Genomic DNA, 22,559 nt, shown 5'->3' with positions numbered 1-22,559 from the left:
AATTAAAATCCATTTATTTTTAACATCAGAGGAAATGTTTTTAGAAAAATAAAATTTATAAGTGATCGTAAATTTGCAGTTTAGCGCATATATAGAAAAAGTAAAGAGCTTGGATGAAAACCTAAAAGAAGCAAAGATTAAAAAAGTATATTTCATAGTATAAATGCAGAAAAAATATAGACACAATCATAAAATCCAATGCAATGAAGAAAGGTATAATCCAGAATCAGTTGGAAAGTTTTTTTCAAATCCAAAGTAAGTATATAAAGCAATCCTTAAGACGCAATATGGTATAATCCATTGTTGATTGCAATAATTCCACAAAAATACCATATGAAAGATTTTTCTGAAGAAATTGTTTGATAAAGTTTACTGAAAATTTCTCATACAATTAATATATTTTTAAATTAATATTTTAGATTAATATATAAAAAGACTACTATTAAAATCAAAACAGAATATAGGCCACAACTTGAAGAAAAAATACTCTGTACAGAGCTATCAAACATTTAAATTATATATATATATATATATATATATATATATATATATATATATATATATATAAATGCAACTTTGTCTCTCTCTATGTGTGAGTTTGTTCCTTATAGACTCCAAAACGGCTGAATAGATTTTCTTTAAAATTTACAGAACTTTAGTGTATAAGTCAAGGAGTGATCTTAGTTAAGTTTTGTCTCAGAACACCCCTGATAATTATGGATAATCGAAACCATTATTTTAATTTATCTATCATCGGTAAAGCCATTTTTTCCATGTTGTCGCTTAGCAACAATGATAGAACAACGGGCTGGAAAAATTCTACTGTGGGTAAGTTGACATTGTGTTTATTTTTGCACATAACATGGTCTTTAGGTTCAAACCACACACGTAAATTTCTTAATGTTTTTTTTCATTAACTGGAAAGAAGTTTATATAAAATAATTTTATAAAAGAAACAGTAGGTTCTATAGAGTGCAATGTAGAATAACATATTTTGGACTAAGTTACTGCATAGAGGCATGTGAAGCTTCCTCCTAGGCGATTTCATGGATTCCGATGACAATAAATATATAGGAGTGTGAAATATTCGTTGATCATCATTCAATCCCAGGCAACATCAAGTCTCCCTGCTAGTATATATATATATAGGTAGATAGAGAGAGAGATAGTAAAAGATAGAACATGTAATTTGTTCCACCTTATATAATATCTAAATGTTATTTAACTCAACATAAAACAAAATAGCAGAATATGTATCTTGGATTAGTAAGTGTTAACTTTTTCTTAAACTGGAAAAACTTTTGCCATTTTTATTTCAGACATATCAGAAGAGAAATACCGATGATTGGGGCAAACTGGTAATAAACATCACTAAGTCAGAAAAAGTGTAAACAATACGGAATGTCATAGTGGATTTGTCGACTAGAGATAAACGTTTTCTAAACCTGAAAGGAAACAGGCCTACTAGCATAAACACATACCGAGTTGCATCCCGTAATGCTCATGACATCATCTGACATACAAAGAGATCTTTCTGGCAAACCTGTTGTGTTGATGTATTGTCATGTGGTGAAAGCCTTCAAAAGATTGTCTATGAAGTTGCTAGAGAACAGGAAAAGACAATTCTGGATGCTCATCTATCAAGTCTTACAATGACGAGCTTCAAACAAAGCCAACTGAAATTGTCCAAAGATGTTTTTTTTTTTTTTGTCACTCTGACATGGTCATTATTTTTAATTAGTTAAATATTGATATTTTTTTATCTTTTTTTTTCTCTTCAGTGATATTTTAGTTATTGGTGTTTCAGTTATAGTCAGTTAACATAACTTCCGATGTGTCTGCTACCAGAAGCGGTGACAAGGCAAATCAGTTTGTTCACTTTTATTGTTTTTCAGTATTTCTATTGTGAAGCAATTTATTGAAATAAAACATAAGACATTAATTAAAATTTTTAAACATGTTTTACATTATTTCTTTGAATAAAAAAAAAAAAAATTAAAAAAAATAAGCACAGAAAGTGTTTTCAATAATTCTTTAAAAAAATAAAACTAATTTCAACAATTCTTAATTATTATTTTAATTAAGAATTATTGAAATTAGTTTTATTTTAAAGACTTTTCAATGATTATTAAATAAAAAAGAATAATTAGAAAAAAATTATAAAAAAAAAAGAGTACATGCACAGGGGAGATATAGGCGTGAGAGGAAAAAAAAGCAAAGGAACTATTACCAGTGTTTCTTCAACAAAGTGCTGTTCTATCAATTTAATTAACTTTAATCACTGTTTTCTAGAACCTATGAGAAACAAAAGGCATTGACACAGTTGGAATGTGAGAAAATGAGATAAAGATAGAAAAAAAAAGAGAGAGAGAAGTGCAAGATGGAGAGAAACAGAAACCAGAAAGCGAGATTTATAGTAGAAGAGGAGATTAGCCCCCCCCCCAAAAAAAAGTGCAATGTATTTGCATGATGGCAATGAGACTTACTTTGCTTTCAGCAGCTTGTCTAATTTCTGCCAAATGAGTGGCACACAATGAATGGAGGGTAGACATGTCACGGGCAAAATCTCCAGCAGTTACACCAGGGCTGTTGGGACACTCGGGCACATCCTTAGCAGGGAAAACAAAGAAAAGCGCAACAAAATGAAAATTTGATAACTAAAATTTAAATTGCTATTTTGTCATTTTTTAAAACAGGTTGTAATAATATTAATGGAAAATGAATGCAAACAAAATTCATGTTAATTAATAAACACAAAAAAGAAAAAATTGTAAATTTTATGTGCAAAATTGGAATGTAATTCTAATACACTAGTTAGAAGAAAGAAAAGTCGTATTCGTTTTAAATAGGTTCATATTTGGAATGTCTACTTCAAGTGATAAACTTTTAGAATTTCTATGCATTTTGATAACAAATGAGTTGCTTGTGTTTTGTTTTTTGATAAAAAATTTACTTATTACAGCTGTCACCATTCTGTCTCTGTATGAGACAACAGCAACACACAACAGTTCTATTTTGAGGTTTACATCAATAAAACATCAAAGTAGCAAGCATTTGTGATGCCATAGTCTCAGAGAGACAGGCAAGATGATGGCATTTGTAGTAAGTAAAAGAAGTACTTGTTTATTATGAAATGTAGAGATTCTAAAAATTTATTATTGAGTACCCAATCGAAAAAAAAATTGGACAAATTTAAAAACGAGTGTTTATTTTTAAAAGCAGTGGGATAGTAAAAGCATTATACATGCTTTTTTGTATGCATTTTATTTTGTTTTGTTTTGAATTTAAAGCAAATATTATCAGTTTTTGTTTACAAAAATACATTTTGTAAAATCCATATTGGTAGGCTTAGTAAACAGCTTATCTAAAACAAATTTAGCACATAGTTAAAACACTTAAAAATCTTATTTGTGATATACAGAACACAATTCCAAACAAGTATTTTCTCTCCACAGTTGTTTAGATTCAACTATTTTATGAGGACTTATCTCTAACAATATATGTTCAATAAATTTGAGGAAAAGAATTCTGGACATTAAAATTTCCTATGAAAAGAAAAATTTTAAGGCTTTAAATGAAAATTATTTTTGGCAAAATCAAAAACATATTTAAAAGCTTGCAAAAGTATTTATACTCACAGATAAAGTGTCAAGAAAATTTATCATTCTTTCTTTGTTCGTCTTAATAAATGGATTCACGACTTTCATATAAGGTTCCTACAAAAAGTTAGAATAACAAAATAACAAAAACTAAAAGGAAAAGAAATAAAATAAATATGTGTGTGAGAAATGAAGAGGATGAAAATCTGACAAAATATATTAGAAAATCAAAACAGACAAAGGCATCTACATACAACCAAATAAAATCATCAAAGTAGTAAATACCAACATTAAAACTATGATTAAAATCAAGCATGTGTGAAAACATGAAAAGATTGATACTCTGTTGCATAAGGAATTTATTCAGTATTTCTCAAGATTAAAAGAATATTCAGGCAAAAACAAAGTGTTTTTGCATATAAATGTAGATAATAATAGAGAATAGTCAGAATGGTTCAGTTGCAATTCAGAGTAGGAGGTAAGCATATACCTGAAGGGGCCATGGTAGGAGATGACTAGTAAGACAGACAGGTAGTAAAGTAATGAAGAATCAACATGAAGAAAAGTGACACATGTGGTAAACATTAACAAAAAAAGCTAACATGGTAGGTGGGTAGCAGGGGAGGTATGTAGTGTACAGTGGATTTAGTATAAAAGATAGGAAATTAAAAGCGAGACTAGAGAGATGTGTGTCGACCCATAGTGGGAAAGAAAAAAAGAATTTATCAAGAGACCAAGTAGGTAAAACTAAAAGTTCTATTAGAAAAGTATTTTCTATTATAATAGCGTTTTCCATGATTATATTTTTTACGAAAGTAGGGTAGATTTGAAAGAAACCAATTCATTGATATTATTGTTAGAGTTTACAATCAGAAGACATGCTACACTTTTCTCCTAACCCAAACTGGGTTATTAATCTATTCAAGTAAATAAATTGCCATTCTTTTCTGAATTTTAAAGACTAAAATTTACATATTATTTAGATTATCAACAATTTTAAAATAAGTTTCTTTACACATTTACTTATTACTTAAAAATAAAAAAAATAAAAACAAGCAAAATAACGCAATATGCATAATTTATTTCAAGTCACAATATCAACATACTTATTTTTAGAAAAATATTGTTGCTAGGATGTATGTAAAGCTAAATAAATAGTAAAATATGTCATTACATATCTTACTATTTATTTAGCCTCACCCAATTAGCTTTTAATGTGGAGAAAATCCAACTCCTACACAAAAAACAGACAATCTGGATTCGGACAAAAATATTTACTTGGTTTTAGAATTTCTTCTCCAATAACTGAGGACAGAAGTGTAGTATCGGAAGCAATATTACACTTTCAAGTATTTTCTTTTCGCAAATAAATAAATATTACAATTTTAAATGTATATGTCCAGAAAAATAAGTTTTTTCATGCATATCCCAATTTTAATCGTTTTAACTCACAGTTCTTTTCAGAGTTTTTATTTATTTTTTTTACACAACTGATAATCTAATATTTATTTTTTTATAATTAAAGCATTTTTTACATTCCACTGGGCAACAGCAAGAAACAGGTCCTGCTAGTATTAGAGATAGAATAAGATAAATATAAACAATTCAAAATAAGTGATAATAACAACAACAATAAATATTATAAGGGTGATATATAAATTACATGTATAATTAATCATTTTAAAAGGGTGGGGTTATGGTTGAATACTAACTTAAAAATGGAGGATTGTAAATATTCTTAATAACTTTATATGTGTGGACAAATAACGAACACATAGAATCTAAAAAGTAAATAGATATAAGTTTTTACTTGCAAGGTGTAATACACATTATTATATTCAAATGCCATCAGTCAACTGCTTTAAGCATATGCATGCTAATGGATTTTAATATATGTGGGCTATGAAGACTAAATTCATCCATCATACTGGTAGATTACCAACTATACAAACCAAACCAAAATAAAATCAGTCATTTGGATGATTTTGCATAAAAAATATACATATGTAAAAAAAAATATACAAATGTAAAAATAAAGCAGATACATACTCACACAAGCCTAAAACCATCCACCAAAATCAAGAAAATGTATAAATATATAACATAATATATATTTCTATAGAAATATATTTTCTTATTATATATCAATCCTTATATAAGAAGCTCAATGTGATCACAGTGCAATATATAGAATAAATGATAAAAATTTATATTCCAAAATTCATGATGTTGACCATCTTATTATTCCTTTAAATCAATTTATAGATGTTGACCATCTTAAATATATTATTTATTCCTTTAAATCAATTTATAGATGTTGACCATCTTATAATTTATTCCTTTAAATCGATTTATACAATTCTTGACAATATCTGTTTTGTAGTGCAAAATCAATCACTTAATTATTATATCAATTAGTGAATCTATTTTGCTGTTAATGATGAGTTAAGGGCATTGTTTTTTTAAAAATAATTATTAGATCAGGGTTAAGGTTTCGAATGAAGCAGATTTCATTTTTTTCCATCATATTTTCCCTTTTGGCAATGGTTTCAACCATTTGTTTGATTAAAAATTTGATAATATGCGTAAACGCTTACTTTCTTAAGTGGTCATGGTTTTGACCAGGACTGTATTTAATTATTTAAAGTTTCTTTGACTGAAGACAGAAAAGATGGAGTGTTGTATCTAATACATGTCATCTTTTCTGTCTCCAGTGAAAGATAAATTCTCTTTGATGAAGGGAGATTTTATTTTTGTCTCAATCCCAAGTACTTTCTTATTGTGGAGCTGGATTTTCCTCCACATTAAAAATGGATCTTGAGTTTAACTGCCCTTGTGGGAGGCAACAGGAACAAACAATTTGATTCTTTTCTTCAAGTAATGTATTAATTTAGTTGAACTTTTGAAAAGGATCTATGAAAACAAATGAGATTAATGTAGCAAAAAGGAAATTTGAGAAAGAACTTTTACCTTAGCACCAAATTCAACTAAATTGGCCAAATTTTGCAAGGCTTTTGCTACAAGCTTTAATGATCTTATTGCCATTTCTGTGGGTGTTTCTGGAAGAAAAAAACATGGAATTAACTCATGGATGTTTTTAATTTGGAAAAAAAAAAAAAAAAAAGAATTTATCACAACTCCTGATGAAAATATTTGGAAATTTTAATGAAATAGAAAATCTTATAAATTTTTTTCACAAAATTGTTGCTTATATGGTTGAATATAAACATTAAATTACAAATACATAATACCAACCAATTATTTATTAAAATCTCCTTTTCAAAATCATTATGCTAATTAAATATTTATTCTGTTAAGAGTATATGTGTAAATAACATTATAAATTAATATTCATTTGATAGAAATTGAATGATGTAGAAATAGAGAAGTGTTTACAGATTAAGGATTTTTGTCTATTTTCAATAATTTATTTCTTCATAGTTTATAAATATAGTTTAAATGTTGCCATTTTCTAATGGCTAATAATATTATAAGATAATGATTTTTTTTATTTATTTATTTTTTTTTTTACACAGTGGTCACCACTTATCAAGGCCCGGAAGCCACTCAGGGATAAGGGTTATTGCAAGTACATTACGTTAGTGTGGAGATTTGATGAAGTGTTTACTTAAGGGGGCGGTTCATTAGGAATTTGTTAACATTGGACTTGAACACATCCAAGTTGTAGTTAGGTGGGAAGCAGGCAGACGGAACAGAGTTCCACAGGCGTGCAGTTCTAAGAAAGAAGCTTTGTTCATGGAATCTACGTTTTGATTTAGGCACAGGTAAAGAGTGGGGGAAATTTTTCACAGTGGATTCGGCTAGACGGGTGTTTTTCGTGAAGGATTGGTGAGGGGGGACCAGAGATTGGAGTTCAGACGAGCACCTGCCATGGAAATAACGATAAAACAAGGATAGGCTCGCAACGTCTCTTCTGTGGGAGAGAGGTTGCAAGGTAGAGAAAAGGGCATCCCCCACTAAGCCACAAAGTCTATTTTGTACTCTGTCAAGGCAGGATAGGCTGTTTTTAGCAGCTCCTGCCCAGATATGGCAGCAGTATTCCATCCTTGGACGTACTTGGCTTTTATATAGATAGAGAATTGCATCAGTAGTGAGATATCTTCTGGAGCGGTAGAAGGATCCCACCATCTTTCCAGCGACCTTGGCAACAGGCTTGATGTACGTGTTCCATTTCAGATCAGGAGTAAAGGTCAAACCCAGAAGCTTGTCAAAACACGAGGCCTCTCCCAGACGAGAGCCATCCATCCCAATTGATGCCAGATGGGGATCAGAGCGTTGATGATGTAAGGATAGGAGTTTGGTTTTAGATGCATTAAAGGTAACCAGCCACGTCTTCCCCCACTGAACCACGCGCTCGAGATCAGAGGAGAGAGAATCAGAGAGAACTTTGTCATTTACAGCCTTTGACGTGTTGCCATAGATGGTCGTGTCATCAGCATAGATGTCAATGAATGATTTAAGTATGTGTTTAGGGAGGTCATTGATGTAGATCAGGAAGAGAGTTGGGCCCAGGATTGACCCCTGAGGGACTCCAGCATTAATACTGCAGGCCTCCGATTTTTGTCCATCGACCACTACTCTTATGAGCCTATCGGAGAGAAATGATTTAATGATTGAGAAAACATTTCCAGTTATACCGTAGCTGGAAATCTTGTGAAGTAGACCCTTATGCCATACCTTGTCAAAGGCTTTTGATATGTCAAGAGCAATTGCCCTAGAAAGGAAGCCTTTGTCAAGAGATTCACTAATCCTGTGAGATATAACCGTCAGCACATCTGCGGTAGATCTTGCAGAGCGGAAACCATATTACATGTCACTAAGAAGGTTGTTTCTGCTGAGGTGGTTGACTATTTCTCTATTTAATATGGATTCCAACAACTTACTCATAACACACAGGAGACTTATTGGTCTGTACTGAGAGGGAGATGACTTATCACCTGAATTCTTAAATACAGGGCAAACTGATGAGGTCTTCCAGGGAGTCAGAAAGCACTTCTCCTTAAGGCAACGCTTAAACAGTTTTGTATGTATTTGGAGCAAGTTCTGGTTGAAGCATTTTTAACACTATAATTGGGATGCCGTCAGGGCCAGTTGCTTTACTGGGATCAAGGTTCTTGATTAGCTTGGCGACCTCATGTACGGATATTTGTATGTTCCCAAGCGTGTTCTGTGTTATAGGAGGAAATCGTGGGAGTTGATGGCCTTCATCGCATAGGGTAGAATTAGCTGCAAAGTTCTTTGCAAATAGTTTGGCCTTGTCTGATGCTGACGAGATGACCTCTGGTCCATTGATAATGGTTGGGATAGAACGCACACTTCTGTTCAGGATTCTATTTGTTATTTGCCAAAATTGGTGGGAACCAAGCTGCTGATCAGCTACCTTGAATTTAACAGACTGGGCATATAGCTCTCTTGCATTTTTTATTACTCTTTTACAGTGGTTGCTGACAGTCCTGAAAGCAGCTTTAGTCTCAGTGCATCTATTACGTTGGTAGCTATGATTCTCAATCTTTAAGATTAAAAAGCTTTGAAAATATGAAATCTTTGAGAATAGTACTGTTCCAGTTACAAACATACAATATCCATTATATAGTAAGATTTATTTATGAGGAAAGTAAAAAAAAAATAACATTAGCTAGCTAAAAATACATAAAAAAGTTCAAGAAAATTAAACAGATCATACGTTGAAAGATCATTTTCTATATTTCCTTTCAAACTTAAGATTTTTAAAAGGCTAAACTTTCATGCAAATTAAAAAGTTTAAACTTAGAAAATTTAATCAAAAATTTTATTTTTGATTAGAATATAATCATTTACACAGATTATATCTATAATAAAGTTGATTTTCCTGTTTGCATAAAGATATAAAATGATAACCAAAACATTTGTATGCTAACCTGTTCTATGATCCAATAATTTGATTCTCTCATGTGTTTCCAGAAATTATGTACTCATTGCTACTTCTGATATTTTTTCTGACTTACCCAAGCAAAAAACTTCCAAAGAGAATATAATAGCAACGTTCACCCACATCTTATTTTCTATTGCTACCCCATCTAAAATAACTAGTCCTTTCTTAATAGAAAAAAAAATTTGGTTAAATCACTGAAATTATTTCATTTTATCCTTCTTAATATATATTCTACATAATGTACAAGATTTCAAATCTAAAATAACGATTGCTCCCTTATGCCGATAAAGCAATCAATACCAGAATTCATTTATTCAGCTGATCTGAATGACTATTTCTTATATACTCTGTAAATATTCCAGTTCAACAGGATAAGAATTAACATTTAGCCGCTTGTAAATGCAGACATCTGCATGCAGCTTGCACAAGTACATTTTTAACAGTTGAATAATGTCTAATTTATTTGTTAAACTGACTTCATGATAAAATTGACTCAGTCTAGATCGATTTCTTCTTCCCTGACTGACAACAGATCAGATCATGATGGGTTTTTTTTTTTTTGCTTTTGAAATTTAATAACATGGTCACAAGTTTGTTGGTAAAAGTTTATGATGAAGTAAAATGACATTGGTTTTTGAGAATCATGCTACAAGCATTTTCTTCTAAGTTTTGAGGTGCTTTTCTTTTTGAAGTTGAAACTTTTTCTAGTGTTTTTTTTTGTTTTGTTTTTTCTTACACTTTTATAATTCAATAAATAACTTAAACGGTTGCTTTTTTTATGCGTTGAAACTGAATTAGCACCCAAAATCTTCAGGACAAAAATACAAGAATTATGTTTTCATAACAATCTGACAGTACCAATTGGTGACTCACAAAACTTTTTAGTGATTTACAGTGAAAAGAAACAACTTTACAAAATCTAACTTTTTACCAAATGCAAGAAAATTTTATCTTCTATTCATCTGCAAAAATTTTCAGTTTTGGAACTTTTTAAATATGTTTTCAGATTTTGTATCACTATCTCAAAGTCAGCCATATCCAGAGATATCAGATGGGTTAGTATAGGGGCAATGTCTGTTTGTTTTGTTGGGTTTTACAGCATGTCAACCCTTTGGGTTATTTTATATTGAGTGTCTATAGGTTCAGGGAACTTTTGCCCCCTGCTCTAGTTGTTGTATGAATGAGTTCTTTTTAAATTTTTTGATAAACAATAATTTTTTTGAGGTATGAAAATATGATGTGGGGATTGTTTTAATCGAATAAATCCTTAATATTTTTTTCTTTGTAGAAATTATTCCTTGTTGTTACAAAATCAGTGCATTCAATTAGTATGTGTTTTATTGTGAGTTGTGTTTGGCAAGGTATATACAGATGGTTGGCTTTCTTTTTTTTTTAGGAGATATGAGTGGATTAAATGTGTATGGCCTATTTTTATTCTTGTTAGTTTGATTTTTTTTTCTGTTTAGTTTTGTATTTTATTCTTGTTTTTTAATTTTTGGCATTATTTCATAAAGTTTGTTGTTAGGATTTAAATTCCTGTAAATTTACCATTTCTCAGTTGTGTATGTGTTGATATGTCCTTTGAGATCTGTGTATGGAATTTTAAAATCTGCATCAATTGGGAGATATATGGCAGTTTTTGCTGCTAAATCTGCTAATTCGTTACCTTTAATACCAGAAAGGCTTGATATCCAGCAGAAGATAATTTATTTTTGATTGTTTAATTCAGTTAATTTGTGGAGTAATTTTGCAATTAGGGGATTGTTCATCTTTTTATTTTTAATAGCTTTTAAAGTAGATTGGGAGTCTGAAAGGATTATAAATTTGGATTCTTTGCTATTGGAGGCTAGACTGAGAGCTAGGATTAGAGTATGTATTTCAGCAGTAAAAATTTCTTTTAGGTTTGTTTGTTTTTTTGATTAATTTGTTGAGTATTGCTGCACTGGCTGTTTTTTTTTTTTATTACATTTTCACCCCAAATAAGGCACATTGCCACTTTAATGTAGGGACCTACTATGAGGGACATAAGCATCAGGAGTACTATGTAGGGAGTTGGGCAGCAAGATGTCGGTTCATGTTACACTTGAACTTCTGCATGTCAGTACAGTTGGGGAAGCAGGGACCCGGAAGGGAATTCCAAAGTCTAGTGGTTTTGGGGAAGAAGCTACTGGAGTAAAAGGCTCTCTTACATCTAGGGATCTCTACTGTGAAGGGGTGGAATTTAGCTGTTGGGTTGGTCGGGGGTATTTATGTCAAGGGGTACAAGTGCTTGCAGTTCATCAGAGCATTCACCATTAAAGTACTTGTAGAACAGGCAGAGGGATGCAACATTTTGTCAATGAGACAGAGGTTGAAGCTTAGATGAAAGTTCAGGACCTATCAGATTGGTGACTCTTTTGAACCTTGTCTAGAAGCGATAGACTAGTGGCAGATTGACCAGCACAAATATGACAACAATACTCCATACATGGTCGAATGGTGGCCTTATAGAGGTACAGGATACTTTCGGGTATTAGAAGCTTTCTAGCATGATAGAGAGAACCTACCTTCTTCGCAGCGGTCCTGGCAATACTCTTAATGTAATTATTCCAACTCATGTTTCCTATGAACCTTAAGCCGAGGAGCCTAAAAGATGTACTTTCAGATAAAGATTCATTGGCCATTGCTATTCCTGGTAGAGAAGATTTCTCGTAATTATTGAAGGAAACAAGTTTAGTCTTGGATGCATTGAATGTGACCATCCATTTTTGTCCCCATTCCACTACAGATCAGAGATCATCTTCTACTGTTTCTGCCATTTCTTTAGATATCTGTTCATTTGTTTTTCTGTTGTGTCTGTTATAGAGTGTGGTGTCATCAGCATATATACCCATCTCACAGAAAATTTTGTCAGGGAGGTCATTTATGAATATTAGGAATAATAGAGGTCCAAGGATAGACCCTTGAGCCACTCCTGCATTTATATCATATTGTTTAGATGTACGACCATCGAGGACAACCCGGATTTTTCTCTTATCTAAGAAGGATTTAATTATGTTATGTATTCTTCCAGTGATACCGTATGATCTGCTTTTCCTGAGAAGACCTTCATGCCATACCCTGTCAAAAGCCCTAGATATATCTAGAGTTACAGCTCTACCCTCCCCGCTTTGTCCAGTGAATGGTATATACGTTCTGAGATTACAGTTAGGATGTCTGCTGTGGAACGGGCTTGCCTAAATCCATATTGTTGGTCAGTCAGAAGTTTCATTGCATTATTTTGTTTAGACCCATCTGTATAGATGTGTATGTGGTTTGGATATGACGTGACCATCTAGAGGAGCGATACTGCTCCCCATTGAAGAGATTAAAATCCCCTAAAATCTTGAGTAAGGCCGGGTAAATGTGCTGAGATTGTCCATTAAACGTTGATTGAATCCCGAACAGCGGCAGGTGACTTATAAAAAGGGATAAATTTATTGTGTTTTGTAAAAACACAACAGATATTTTATTGTTTAAAACAACGACAGGAAATGTCAGAATAATGTGGAAATGAAATCATGCACTTGTTGGCCTAAGGAACACCTGTTCAGACGTGACAATGTTGACCTTTTGAGGGCGTGTGAGAGAAATTTAGTTTTGGTCCCAGATTCGCAGACTATGGACGACCTGTTTAAATGCACGCATACAAAAGAGTCGGGTATTTCCCGTTTAACGTGTTGGGTTCTGGTTGGTTGGGCGGATTGCCCAATCAACCCCGTTACCTTAGTATTTAAGCATATACCCAGGCCGAATTTAGCAGATTAAGCCAGACCTCCAGGAGATATCACCCCTACCTGGCCGTCGCTACCTCCGCCATTATAAAGAACGAATAATAAGATTTTGGAGAATCTTGATGTTTTTGGTGTAATCAAACTGAACGATGTACATATATAAAAACTTGTCATTTTTGTGAAATTAACTTTTACGTAATTAAAACTCCTGATTCTGTTTTCCTTTCCTGGCGTGCATGCAAGGCTAATTGATTTTCAGCAGAATTGACACAAAACCTGAGACGCTGAGAATTTATGTGAAGATCTCACAGAAGACGATCACGACCATTTCATTTTCGATGAGGTCAGAGGTCATCTGCTGACCTGGGTGGGAGAGGCTTACAGGATACTTTTCTTTAATTTTATTGAGATCATCATAGTAAATTATTGGATGGGTTTCTTTTCATGTTTACTTAAACTTCGATCGATATTGGGGGTTACTATTTTCCATGAAGAGGTATGGAGTAGGACAGTTTCATGGATTTTAGTTATGGGTAGATTTGCTTCTTTGGAGATCAGTTTTAGTCCAAAAGTTTTGATTGTATTTTCTTTTTGGTTGAAAAGGTGTTTACGATTTGGGCTTAAAATGCTATTGTGTGCTGGGTTTGTGAGGTGTGGAGTTGGCTGTTAATTTTGTATAGTACTTTAGACCAAGCATTCGAGAGGTTTCATGCGCTTCTGCATATAGGCTTTCTACAGGGGAGGTTTGGAACGTTCATAGTGTTAGGCTTAGTTCGGAGTGGCATATTGCGTCGAGGGTTTTTAGATGACTTTCTGGTGGATTGGTATATAAAGTTGCCATAGTCTATTTTAGATTTGATTAGTGCTCTAAATAGGTTGAGTAGGGTGTTCTTGTCAGCTTCCCAATCTGTATGGATGATGACTTTTATTGCATTTGGTTTTAATGTAATTGATATGTAAAATGAAGTTAAATTTTTTGTCAAAAATGATTTCTAGGTGCTTGTGTTAGTTTACAAATGGAATTTTTTCACCTTCAATCTGTAAGGTTGGGTTAGGGTGGAGTTTGCATTGCTTACAGAAATGGATACTTTTTGTTTTAGTTTTGGAAAAAAAAAAAAAAAAAGACTACTGTTAGGTGTTCTTTCCTGATGAAGGTGTCTTTGATGAAGGTTTCTAGCCAAATCAGTTGGTCCATGCGGCTTCTTTCGTTCCTAAATCCTGACTGATAACTTGTAATCAGATTATTTGTCTCAAGGTGCCTAACTTTTCTTCTATTAATCATTCTTTCCATTACTTTGGAAATACAGCTAGTGAGTGCTATAGGCTGGTAAATCATGGGATTGTAGTCTTTTGATAATTTAGGTATAGGGATCACTGTGACCTGCCTCCATATTTCAGGGATGTTGTCACTTTCCCAAATATCATCAAATATTTGCAGTAGGTAGTCTGTAGAAGTATCAGTAAGTTGTTTTATAAATTGATAGTGGATTTGGTCAGGGCTGACAGCTGAGACATGAGCTTTGCTTACGGATATTTTCAATTCGTTTTTAGAGAATGACTGGTTGTATTTTTCTGTATTATTTGTCTGAAGTTTTTCCATTTCTACTTTTTCCTTAATTTTTTGTTTGACTTTTTGGGGGAAGGGGTTTTTTTTTGCAAAAGTTTCAGCAAAACAATCTACTATTTCTTTCTTGCTAGTATTTTTTTGTTATTGTATGTCAGGTGTTTAGTAAGGTTGCTGTCATTTTTCCCTAAAAATGTTATATTTTGATTTGAATTATTTTCTGATGTCAATTTAGTCCGACATAAATTTGGGATTTTTTTCCCAATCAGCTTTCTGTAGGTTCCATTGGGATATTTTGTTTTTTGGCATTGGATCATTATTTTCAAGTATGAGGAAGTTATCACTTTCATATGAATCTTCTCGTACATTCCATTTGTAATCCAAGGTAAGTGTTGAGTCACATAATGTTAGGTCAATGTACCAGTTCATGGGTGTAAATAAGTGTGTGTTCCATCATTAAACAGATATAGGTTTTCGCTATTTATTAGGTTTTCTATAGTTTTGTCCGTTCTCCCCACCCCCACATCTCATTATGGCTGTTTAAATCTCCAATAAGGATGTATGGCTTTGGAAGTTGTTGTATTAGTTTGCTCAAATCTATCTCTGTGATGCTTTCATTGGGAAAGCCCCATTCTTATGTCATTTCTAATTCTTATTAGAAACAACATATACCATGTATAGCGAGCAAATGTTGATAGCTTTGTGAAGTGTTGCTTTTATTGCAGTAGCCTGCAATTTTGTATTCATCTGTATTTGACTTTGGGGTATGTCGTTTCTAATAAGAATTGATTTACCTCCAGAGGCTCTGAAGAGATAAAAACTGCAATAGAAGAGATAAAAACCACATTAATACTGGTATTAATGTGGTTTTTATCTCTTCTATTGAGCATAGGGTTAATTCTTGGTTTCTTATCACCCTTTTCGACATATTTAGCCTTTTCTGTGGAAATACTTTTATTTCTATTTTGCCAAAGATTCTCATGTTAAATAATAACTTGACGTCCTTTTTTTTTTACACTTCTACCAATAAATTGCCATAACATACTTTCTTTACTGATTTAGGGTTAATTTTTTGCAATATTATTTTTGGAATTTTGAAAGGAGATAATTTTTTTCCAGTACTAAGTATCTTGAGAGTGGTATCATCAATTGCTTCATGCTTTCTCTTGGATTTTTTAAGTTATTCATAGTTTTTTTTTGTTTTTTTTGTTATTTATTGTTCATGCTCCCTACCCACCTCAGAGTCCTAATATTGGAACATGTTGAGGGAGAAACTCATTTGCTTCAATATGGCAGGGCTACATGGACAGCATTGAGACCCTGCAGATCATCCGTTGCTCTATCCAAGTACCGAGTCACTTTGAGGTGTTTGACAGTTGTCTAGCTTGTGTGTTCCGTTTTGATTGACCCTCAGCCACCACTTTCTATTATATAGTTTGGTAGCTTAATCATGTATTAGTAATGGGCTGAGGGGGGGGGGTTAGTTTTGTGTTTTAGTATGGGTTGTATATAATAGAGCTGGCATGATAAGCCAATTGATCAGATCGGGCCTCTCTGACCTCTCGTCTAGTCCAAATTTTATCTCCATGGTCATCAGCTGCTCAGCCACCTGGATCCTACCCCCAGACATCACGGGCTGTCACCCACAGTATAAAAGGTGGCCTTTGTTGAGGAGCTTTTACCTTCTACAGAGGTGCAGTCAACGAATTCTACAGTCTCAACCGACAGGACAATAATTATTGTTAGGCTAATCTTTTTTTTTTTTTGGTATATCAACTCTTTTCGTGTTATTCAATGTCAAATCCAGAAATTCTGAAAAGTTGTTTATATCTTTAGTTACTCACTGATTGAGCTTTATAATGTTATTATTTAGTGTGCTTTGAGTCAAGAAGGTAGAGGGGAAGTGGAAGCAGAAGAAGAAAAAAGGAAAAAAGGGGAAGGGAGGAAAGAGGAGGGGGCTGTTGCTTTTTGTTTTGCAGAACATGGTTGAGTTGTGCAAAAGAGAAGGAAAAACAATAACATTTATGTGTAGTGTATTTTAGTCAGGAAGTCAGTTTTTCAGATAGCCTGATCTGGTAGCACCAGGTTCTTTCGATGGTATGAATGTATTTTGATCTGTAGCTGATTGAGCAGTCATCTACGCATAAGGAGCTATGTATATGAGGAGAGAGTTCTTTTATAATATAGTTAATTTTGATGTTGAAGAGACTTGTTGACAATATGCTGCCTTAAGGCACTCCTTCTTGATTCTGCGGGTCTGATAAAGTAGAGTCTATACTAACTTGGAAAGATCTGTCTGTGAGGAAGTTTTTTATGAATTCAGGTGGTCTGCCTCTTAGTTCAATGTTGTGGAAATTTTTTATGGTGCCATGTTTCCAAGTAGTTTCATATGCTTTCTCAAGATTGAAAAAAACAGATGTTACATGTTCTTTATTAATGAAAGCTTCTCTAATGTAATTTTCGAGGTTAGTGATGTGGTCTATACATGCTAGATTTTTTTTGATATCCACACTGAGTTTTTGAAATTATTTTGTTGCTATCTAAATACCATATAACACAGTAGTTGATTATTTTTTCAAATATTTTGCGTAGGTAGCTTGTGAGAAATATTCGTCTGTACTTTTCTGGGTTTGATGTGATGTATCTTTTCCCAATTTGGGTATTGGTATTACTGTTGCTTGTTTCCATGAACTTGGGAAATCTTTTGTTTCCCATATCTTATTGTGGAGTTTTAACGAATTTGTTTAAGGGAGCTGTAGTGCACTTCATCTAGTCCTACAGCCAAGTTGTAGTATTTTTCTATGGCAGTTTCTAGTTGAGTGAGAAAACTTTCATTGTAAGGCTTTTAGTTTCTGAAATTAGTTTATTTTGTATTTTTCCTCATGTTTGTCAAGTGTTTGATGAATTTTTTATTATAGTGTTTTGATGAATTTTAGGCAAAGGTTTTAGCTAGTGTGTTGTGGCAATATCTATTTTTAGTTATTTTCCGTTTTTTTTTTTGTGAGATATTTGATTGGATTAGGATTATATTTTCCGGATATTTTCCTAATCATTTTCCAGATAGTTTTGGGTTTAGTGGCAGTGTTGATTTTGTTAACAAATTATTGCCAGCAGATTCTTTTGGATTCTTGAATTGGTTTTTCAAGTTTTAGCTCTTTGGCGTTTGTATTCTATTAAGTTGTTGGATGTTTTTTTTTTTTAATTTTCTGCCTTTCTCTGTCTGATAGCTGTTTTACATTCATGGTTCATAGTTTGTTTTTTTTTCCAGAAGGAGAATTTTGGGGTATACACTTTTCTGCTATTTTTATGAGTATTTTGGTGAATTCTTCCATTGTTTGGATTTGGTGTTCTCTTAAGTTCTTTGAATTTGGTCCAGTTGGCTTTGTTTGTTCCATCTGCGCATTTGGTTTTGGATAGAGTTATTGTAATCGATTATAATAGGGTAGTAATCACTTCCACAAGATTCTTCGTAGGTGCTCCATGTATAATCCAAGAAGCTTGATGGATCACACATGGTAAGATCAATGGAACTAGTTGATCTGTTTGTTGGATTTAAGTATGTAGGACTTTTTTGATTGGGGAGGCATAAATCATTTTTGTTAATTAGTTGTCCAATTTTCTTTTGAGTTTGTAACTTTATATCCCCACAGTGTTCTGTGGCAGTTAAAGTCTCCTGAACAGTGAAGGTAGTTGTTTTATTAAATTTTCTAGTTCATTTTCATTTATTGGTTCATGAGAGGGGGGGGGGGATATTGAACAGATTGTGATTGTTTTGTGTAATGTGACTTGAGTTATAACTGCTTGGAGATTTGTTTTGACAGAGAAATTGCTTTGAGGTAAGTCATTCCTTACAAGAATTGAGGGGCCTCCATTAGCACGAAGGCCTGTGTTATGGAAATAGTTGTATTGTTCATAGTTTGGTGTTTTGAAATTGCTATTGTTTTGTAGGAAGGTTTCTTGTAAGCAGACAATGGCTGGGTTGTAGAGTGAAATAAATATAAGAAGTTCATTATAATTAGATTTTATTCCACAACAATTCCATTGGATGATTTTTTGTTTTTTTATTTCTATCTTTCCTCTATTTCCATCTCTTTAGAGGTAGAGGGTTTATCTTTTGTTGGAGTTTGTACCTTTGGTGAAGTATTTGTTGAGTTTTTTCTTTTTTTTTGTTTGGATTTGGATGTCAATCTGGGTCTTGCTTGGGATGTTATTGTTTTGGCTTCTTGTTCATTTTTCCATCTTGAATAGTTGTGTTTGTTTTCTTTTTTTATCTATGATGTTTTTGACTTCCATTTTTTCTAGAATTTGGAATCTATTTTGAGTGTCTATTGTTTGGTTTTCTTTTCTGGAGCATTCTTTATTTGCTGTTTTATCATTGCTTATATTTTTTATTAATTTCTGGTGGTTGTTTTGTTGGCTTCTGTTGGATTCTTTTTAATGTTTCTGTTGTAGATGGAATCTTACTCTCTTTGTTTGGGCTTGTTATTTCTATTGTTTTGTTATCCAGATTTGAGTATTTTACTGTTAGGTTATTTTGAAATTCTGGCCATTGTTTAATGTAATTAGTTTGTTTATCAGTTCCTTATATTGATCATGTATTTCATTATGTTGGCATGGTTTAGTTGTCTTTTTTGTTGTCTCAGCATATGTGGCGTCTTTCAAGTACGTATCAACTATTTTTCTGGCTTCTGAGAAAGTTATGTCTTTTTTGTACTTTACTTCCATTATTTCTTTTTCTTTTTTATATGTTTTTACATATTTTAGAGAACACTAGGTGAACTTCTTTGCCGTTAACGTATTTCACCTCATTTATGCATTCTATTTGGTGTGGTCTGGCTTTCTGTTACCGCATTTTCCACTATTTTATTTCCTGTACAGACTTCTTTATGATGTCCATATTTTTAGCAGTCAAAACACTTAAACAGACTTGGGATGTACGAATTTACTTTTACATTTTTTAAGTAACCGATCTTGATTTCTTTGGGTATTATTGGTGTGCTAAAAGTTAATATATATGTATTAGTAGTTATTATTTTATTGTCTTTTTATGCTGATATGGATGTGGTTGACCACTCCTTGTTATATACTCTTTTGGTAGAAGTATTCCTGTTCATTATGTCCTTAAAAATACATATGTTCAGATTGAGTGTTGACTTCTATTTTTTCCAATTGATTGACCCTTGCCACCACCTTCTAGCACTTACGTGGTTTGCCTATTTTTGGTATTGAGCTAAAAAGATGGAGTACCTTTGAGTTTTATTCTTTGTTATGATAGTTGGCATTTTGAGTGGAAGTGCTAGGGCTTGGCATAACTGGCCGATTGGTTGAATCGGGCGTCTCTGACCACCTGTCTAGCAAAAGTGAAAGCTGGTGATGTGTTGCAGTGCCTAGGCTTCTATGCACCCAGGTCTAGGTCAGCTCAATCACCAGGATCACATCCTAAAGTGTTACGGGTAGCAACCCATGGCTAACTGGTTGCCTCATAGAAGGATTTTTACTCTCTGCAGGGGAGCAGTCAGCTTATTCTGATGCCCTACCGACAGGGCGAAAATAAAAAAAAGTTTTCATACTTCAAGTTGTTCAAATTTTCCTATATTAATTCATGGGTTCCAATTTATTGATTTTGTAGAGTAAGGTAGAGATAAAGGTAAAGACTTGTAGTGGATTTTGTTATACTTATTCCCAGCCATGCAGAACATGATTTAGCTCGGCAAGAGAAAACGTTTATAATATTCTTGGTTCGTGTGCTTTAAGTTAGAACGCCAGAAGAGAAGTGGGGGATGGAAAGGACTTTTTTCTGTTTTTGGGCTTTGCAAAACATGATTTAGTTGTGCAAAGAGTTAACAAAAACAAAAAGCTGTTAATGTAATTGCATTTGAGTTAGGGAGCCATCTTTAGACAGCCTGATTTGGTTGCATCAGGGTATAATGCCAAGTATTTCTCCAAACTATCACATTAAAAACAACAAAATAACTACTTCATAATGTATCTTTTGCATGTTATGAAATATCTTTATTTAAAATAAAGATATTTCTTTTTTTTCTAAATTTAGTTTAAAAATGTTGATCAACATTTACATCATTATGATCATCACATCCAATTTAACATCTGTTTTACATGCTTTCATGTGTCGGACAGCTTATAGAAACAGACTTTCAAACTAACCTATTCCTGTTCAGGTCTTCCTTCTCAAATGCATTTATATCACTTCCTTCCATGTTTTCCTTGACATTCCTAAATCAACTGACCTAACTATCTCAACTATTCTACAGCTATGCTTTCTACACATAGAATTAGATTGGATCGTCAGATCTTTCTTTAAAATCCACATTACACATCCATCATATCATTCTCATATAATTACTCTCCATGCAACACATATGCTTAAATCTCACTGGCCAGGTTTTACTTCTATATGTCATCACACTGCATAGATATGCCTGATAACCTCTTCTCTGTTGGTTAACAATTACAGAAGTGCCTTGAATTTCATCTATTTTTAACTCTTGCAATCACACTAGAGAAAAAAATGGTTTAACTTATAATTTACTTTTTACATACATTTCCAAATAATTTTATCCTGTCTTTCACAATGTTAAATTATTGAATGATCAGTAAAGTCCAAAATTATAAAGAAAAGATGAAGCCTGTTAACCATGATAACTCAAATATTGTATAGAAAAATAATTACCTGATATCAAATTGAAAGACTTAGGGTTTAATATTGCAGGACACAGCAGCCGCAAAAAGATGAATCCACTACAAATAGAAAGTTGTTATTTACTTAAAAAGAAAAATATACAACATTTAAAAATCAGTGGTTTAAAACTTTAAATGTTTTTAATAAACTGAGTAATTTACGAATGATCATAATCTAATGAATGTTCAGTATGATGATTGATTTTCTCATCTTAATTATGTAATCTTTTATCTTCTTCAGGTACATCCTTCCAAATTTATGAATCTTTGTTGAATTTGAGAACCTATAAAATCTGTTACTTAGAATTGATTGTTAACCATTACATGATGGAATCATTATTATAGAATTCATTTTGTATTATTGTTACGTATATTAAAATGTCTAAATGGCATTCTAATCTACTATTAAGCTGACTTATAATTATATTGACAACAAAAAGCCAGCTTTACTCTTACATAAAGAGAAAGCAACATAATAGAATGAACACTCATTTTATTATTGTTTAATTTTTCTTGTTTAATAAATAATATTATAGTGGCAGATCTTACCTGACTACACGAGTGCGCACACTCTCGTCATCTGGCCATTTTGCTTTTGCACTTCGTTGCAAACAAAAACAAATATGGCGTAACATCCTGGAAACAATAACAAAATTTTATAAAAATAATATTAATTAGATATGAGAAATATTAAAAACAAGAAACATTTCAGTAGTTGGTCCTAAATTATCATACTTATATAAGGAAACAGTGAATAGAAAGAATTATTTTCCTATTAAAATATTGATATGATATATATATATATATATATATATACACACATACACACACAACAGAAAACTAAATATATTTCTAGCATAAGATGAGAGTTCAAATCTACTAATAGAGAATTACAATTAAGACCAACAGAAATACAATGTAAAAATATTAGTCAACAATGAATAACTGCATCAATTCCTATTCAAATATATCTATGAAAATATATAAAATATGTATTTTGAACACAAATAAAT

General features: G+C 32.5%; 1 protein-coding gene across 1 annotated transcript in view; it reads right to left on the bottom strand.

Annotated features, from left to right (window-relative positions):
- LOC145284756 (ras GTPase-activating protein 1-like) overlaps positions 1-22,559 on the bottom strand; it is a 125,810-nt gene that overhangs the window by 5,195 nt on the left and 98,056 nt on the right. The window contains exons 19-23 of the mRNA XM_080133722.1: positions 22,096-22,182; positions 21,539-21,606; positions 6,570-6,658; positions 3,639-3,716; positions 2,487-2,609 (exon numbers count right to left, since the gene is read on the bottom strand). Of these exons, the coding sequence (XP_079989848.1) occupies positions 2,487-2,609; positions 3,639-3,716; positions 6,570-6,658; positions 21,539-21,606; positions 22,096-22,182 (445 nt within the window). The remainder of the gene's footprint in view (positions 1-2,486; positions 2,610-3,638; positions 3,717-6,569; positions 6,659-21,538; positions 21,607-22,095; positions 22,183-22,559) is intronic.

This window comes from Euprymna scolopes, chromosome 9, assembly GCF_053919585.1.
Source record: "Euprymna scolopes isolate OS-2025 chromosome 9, ASM5391958v1, whole genome shotgun sequence".
Taxonomy (NCBI): domain Eukaryota; kingdom Metazoa; phylum Mollusca; class Cephalopoda; order Sepiida; family Sepiolidae; genus Euprymna; species Euprymna scolopes.
This window is presented reverse-complemented; position numbering and strand designations above follow the sequence as displayed.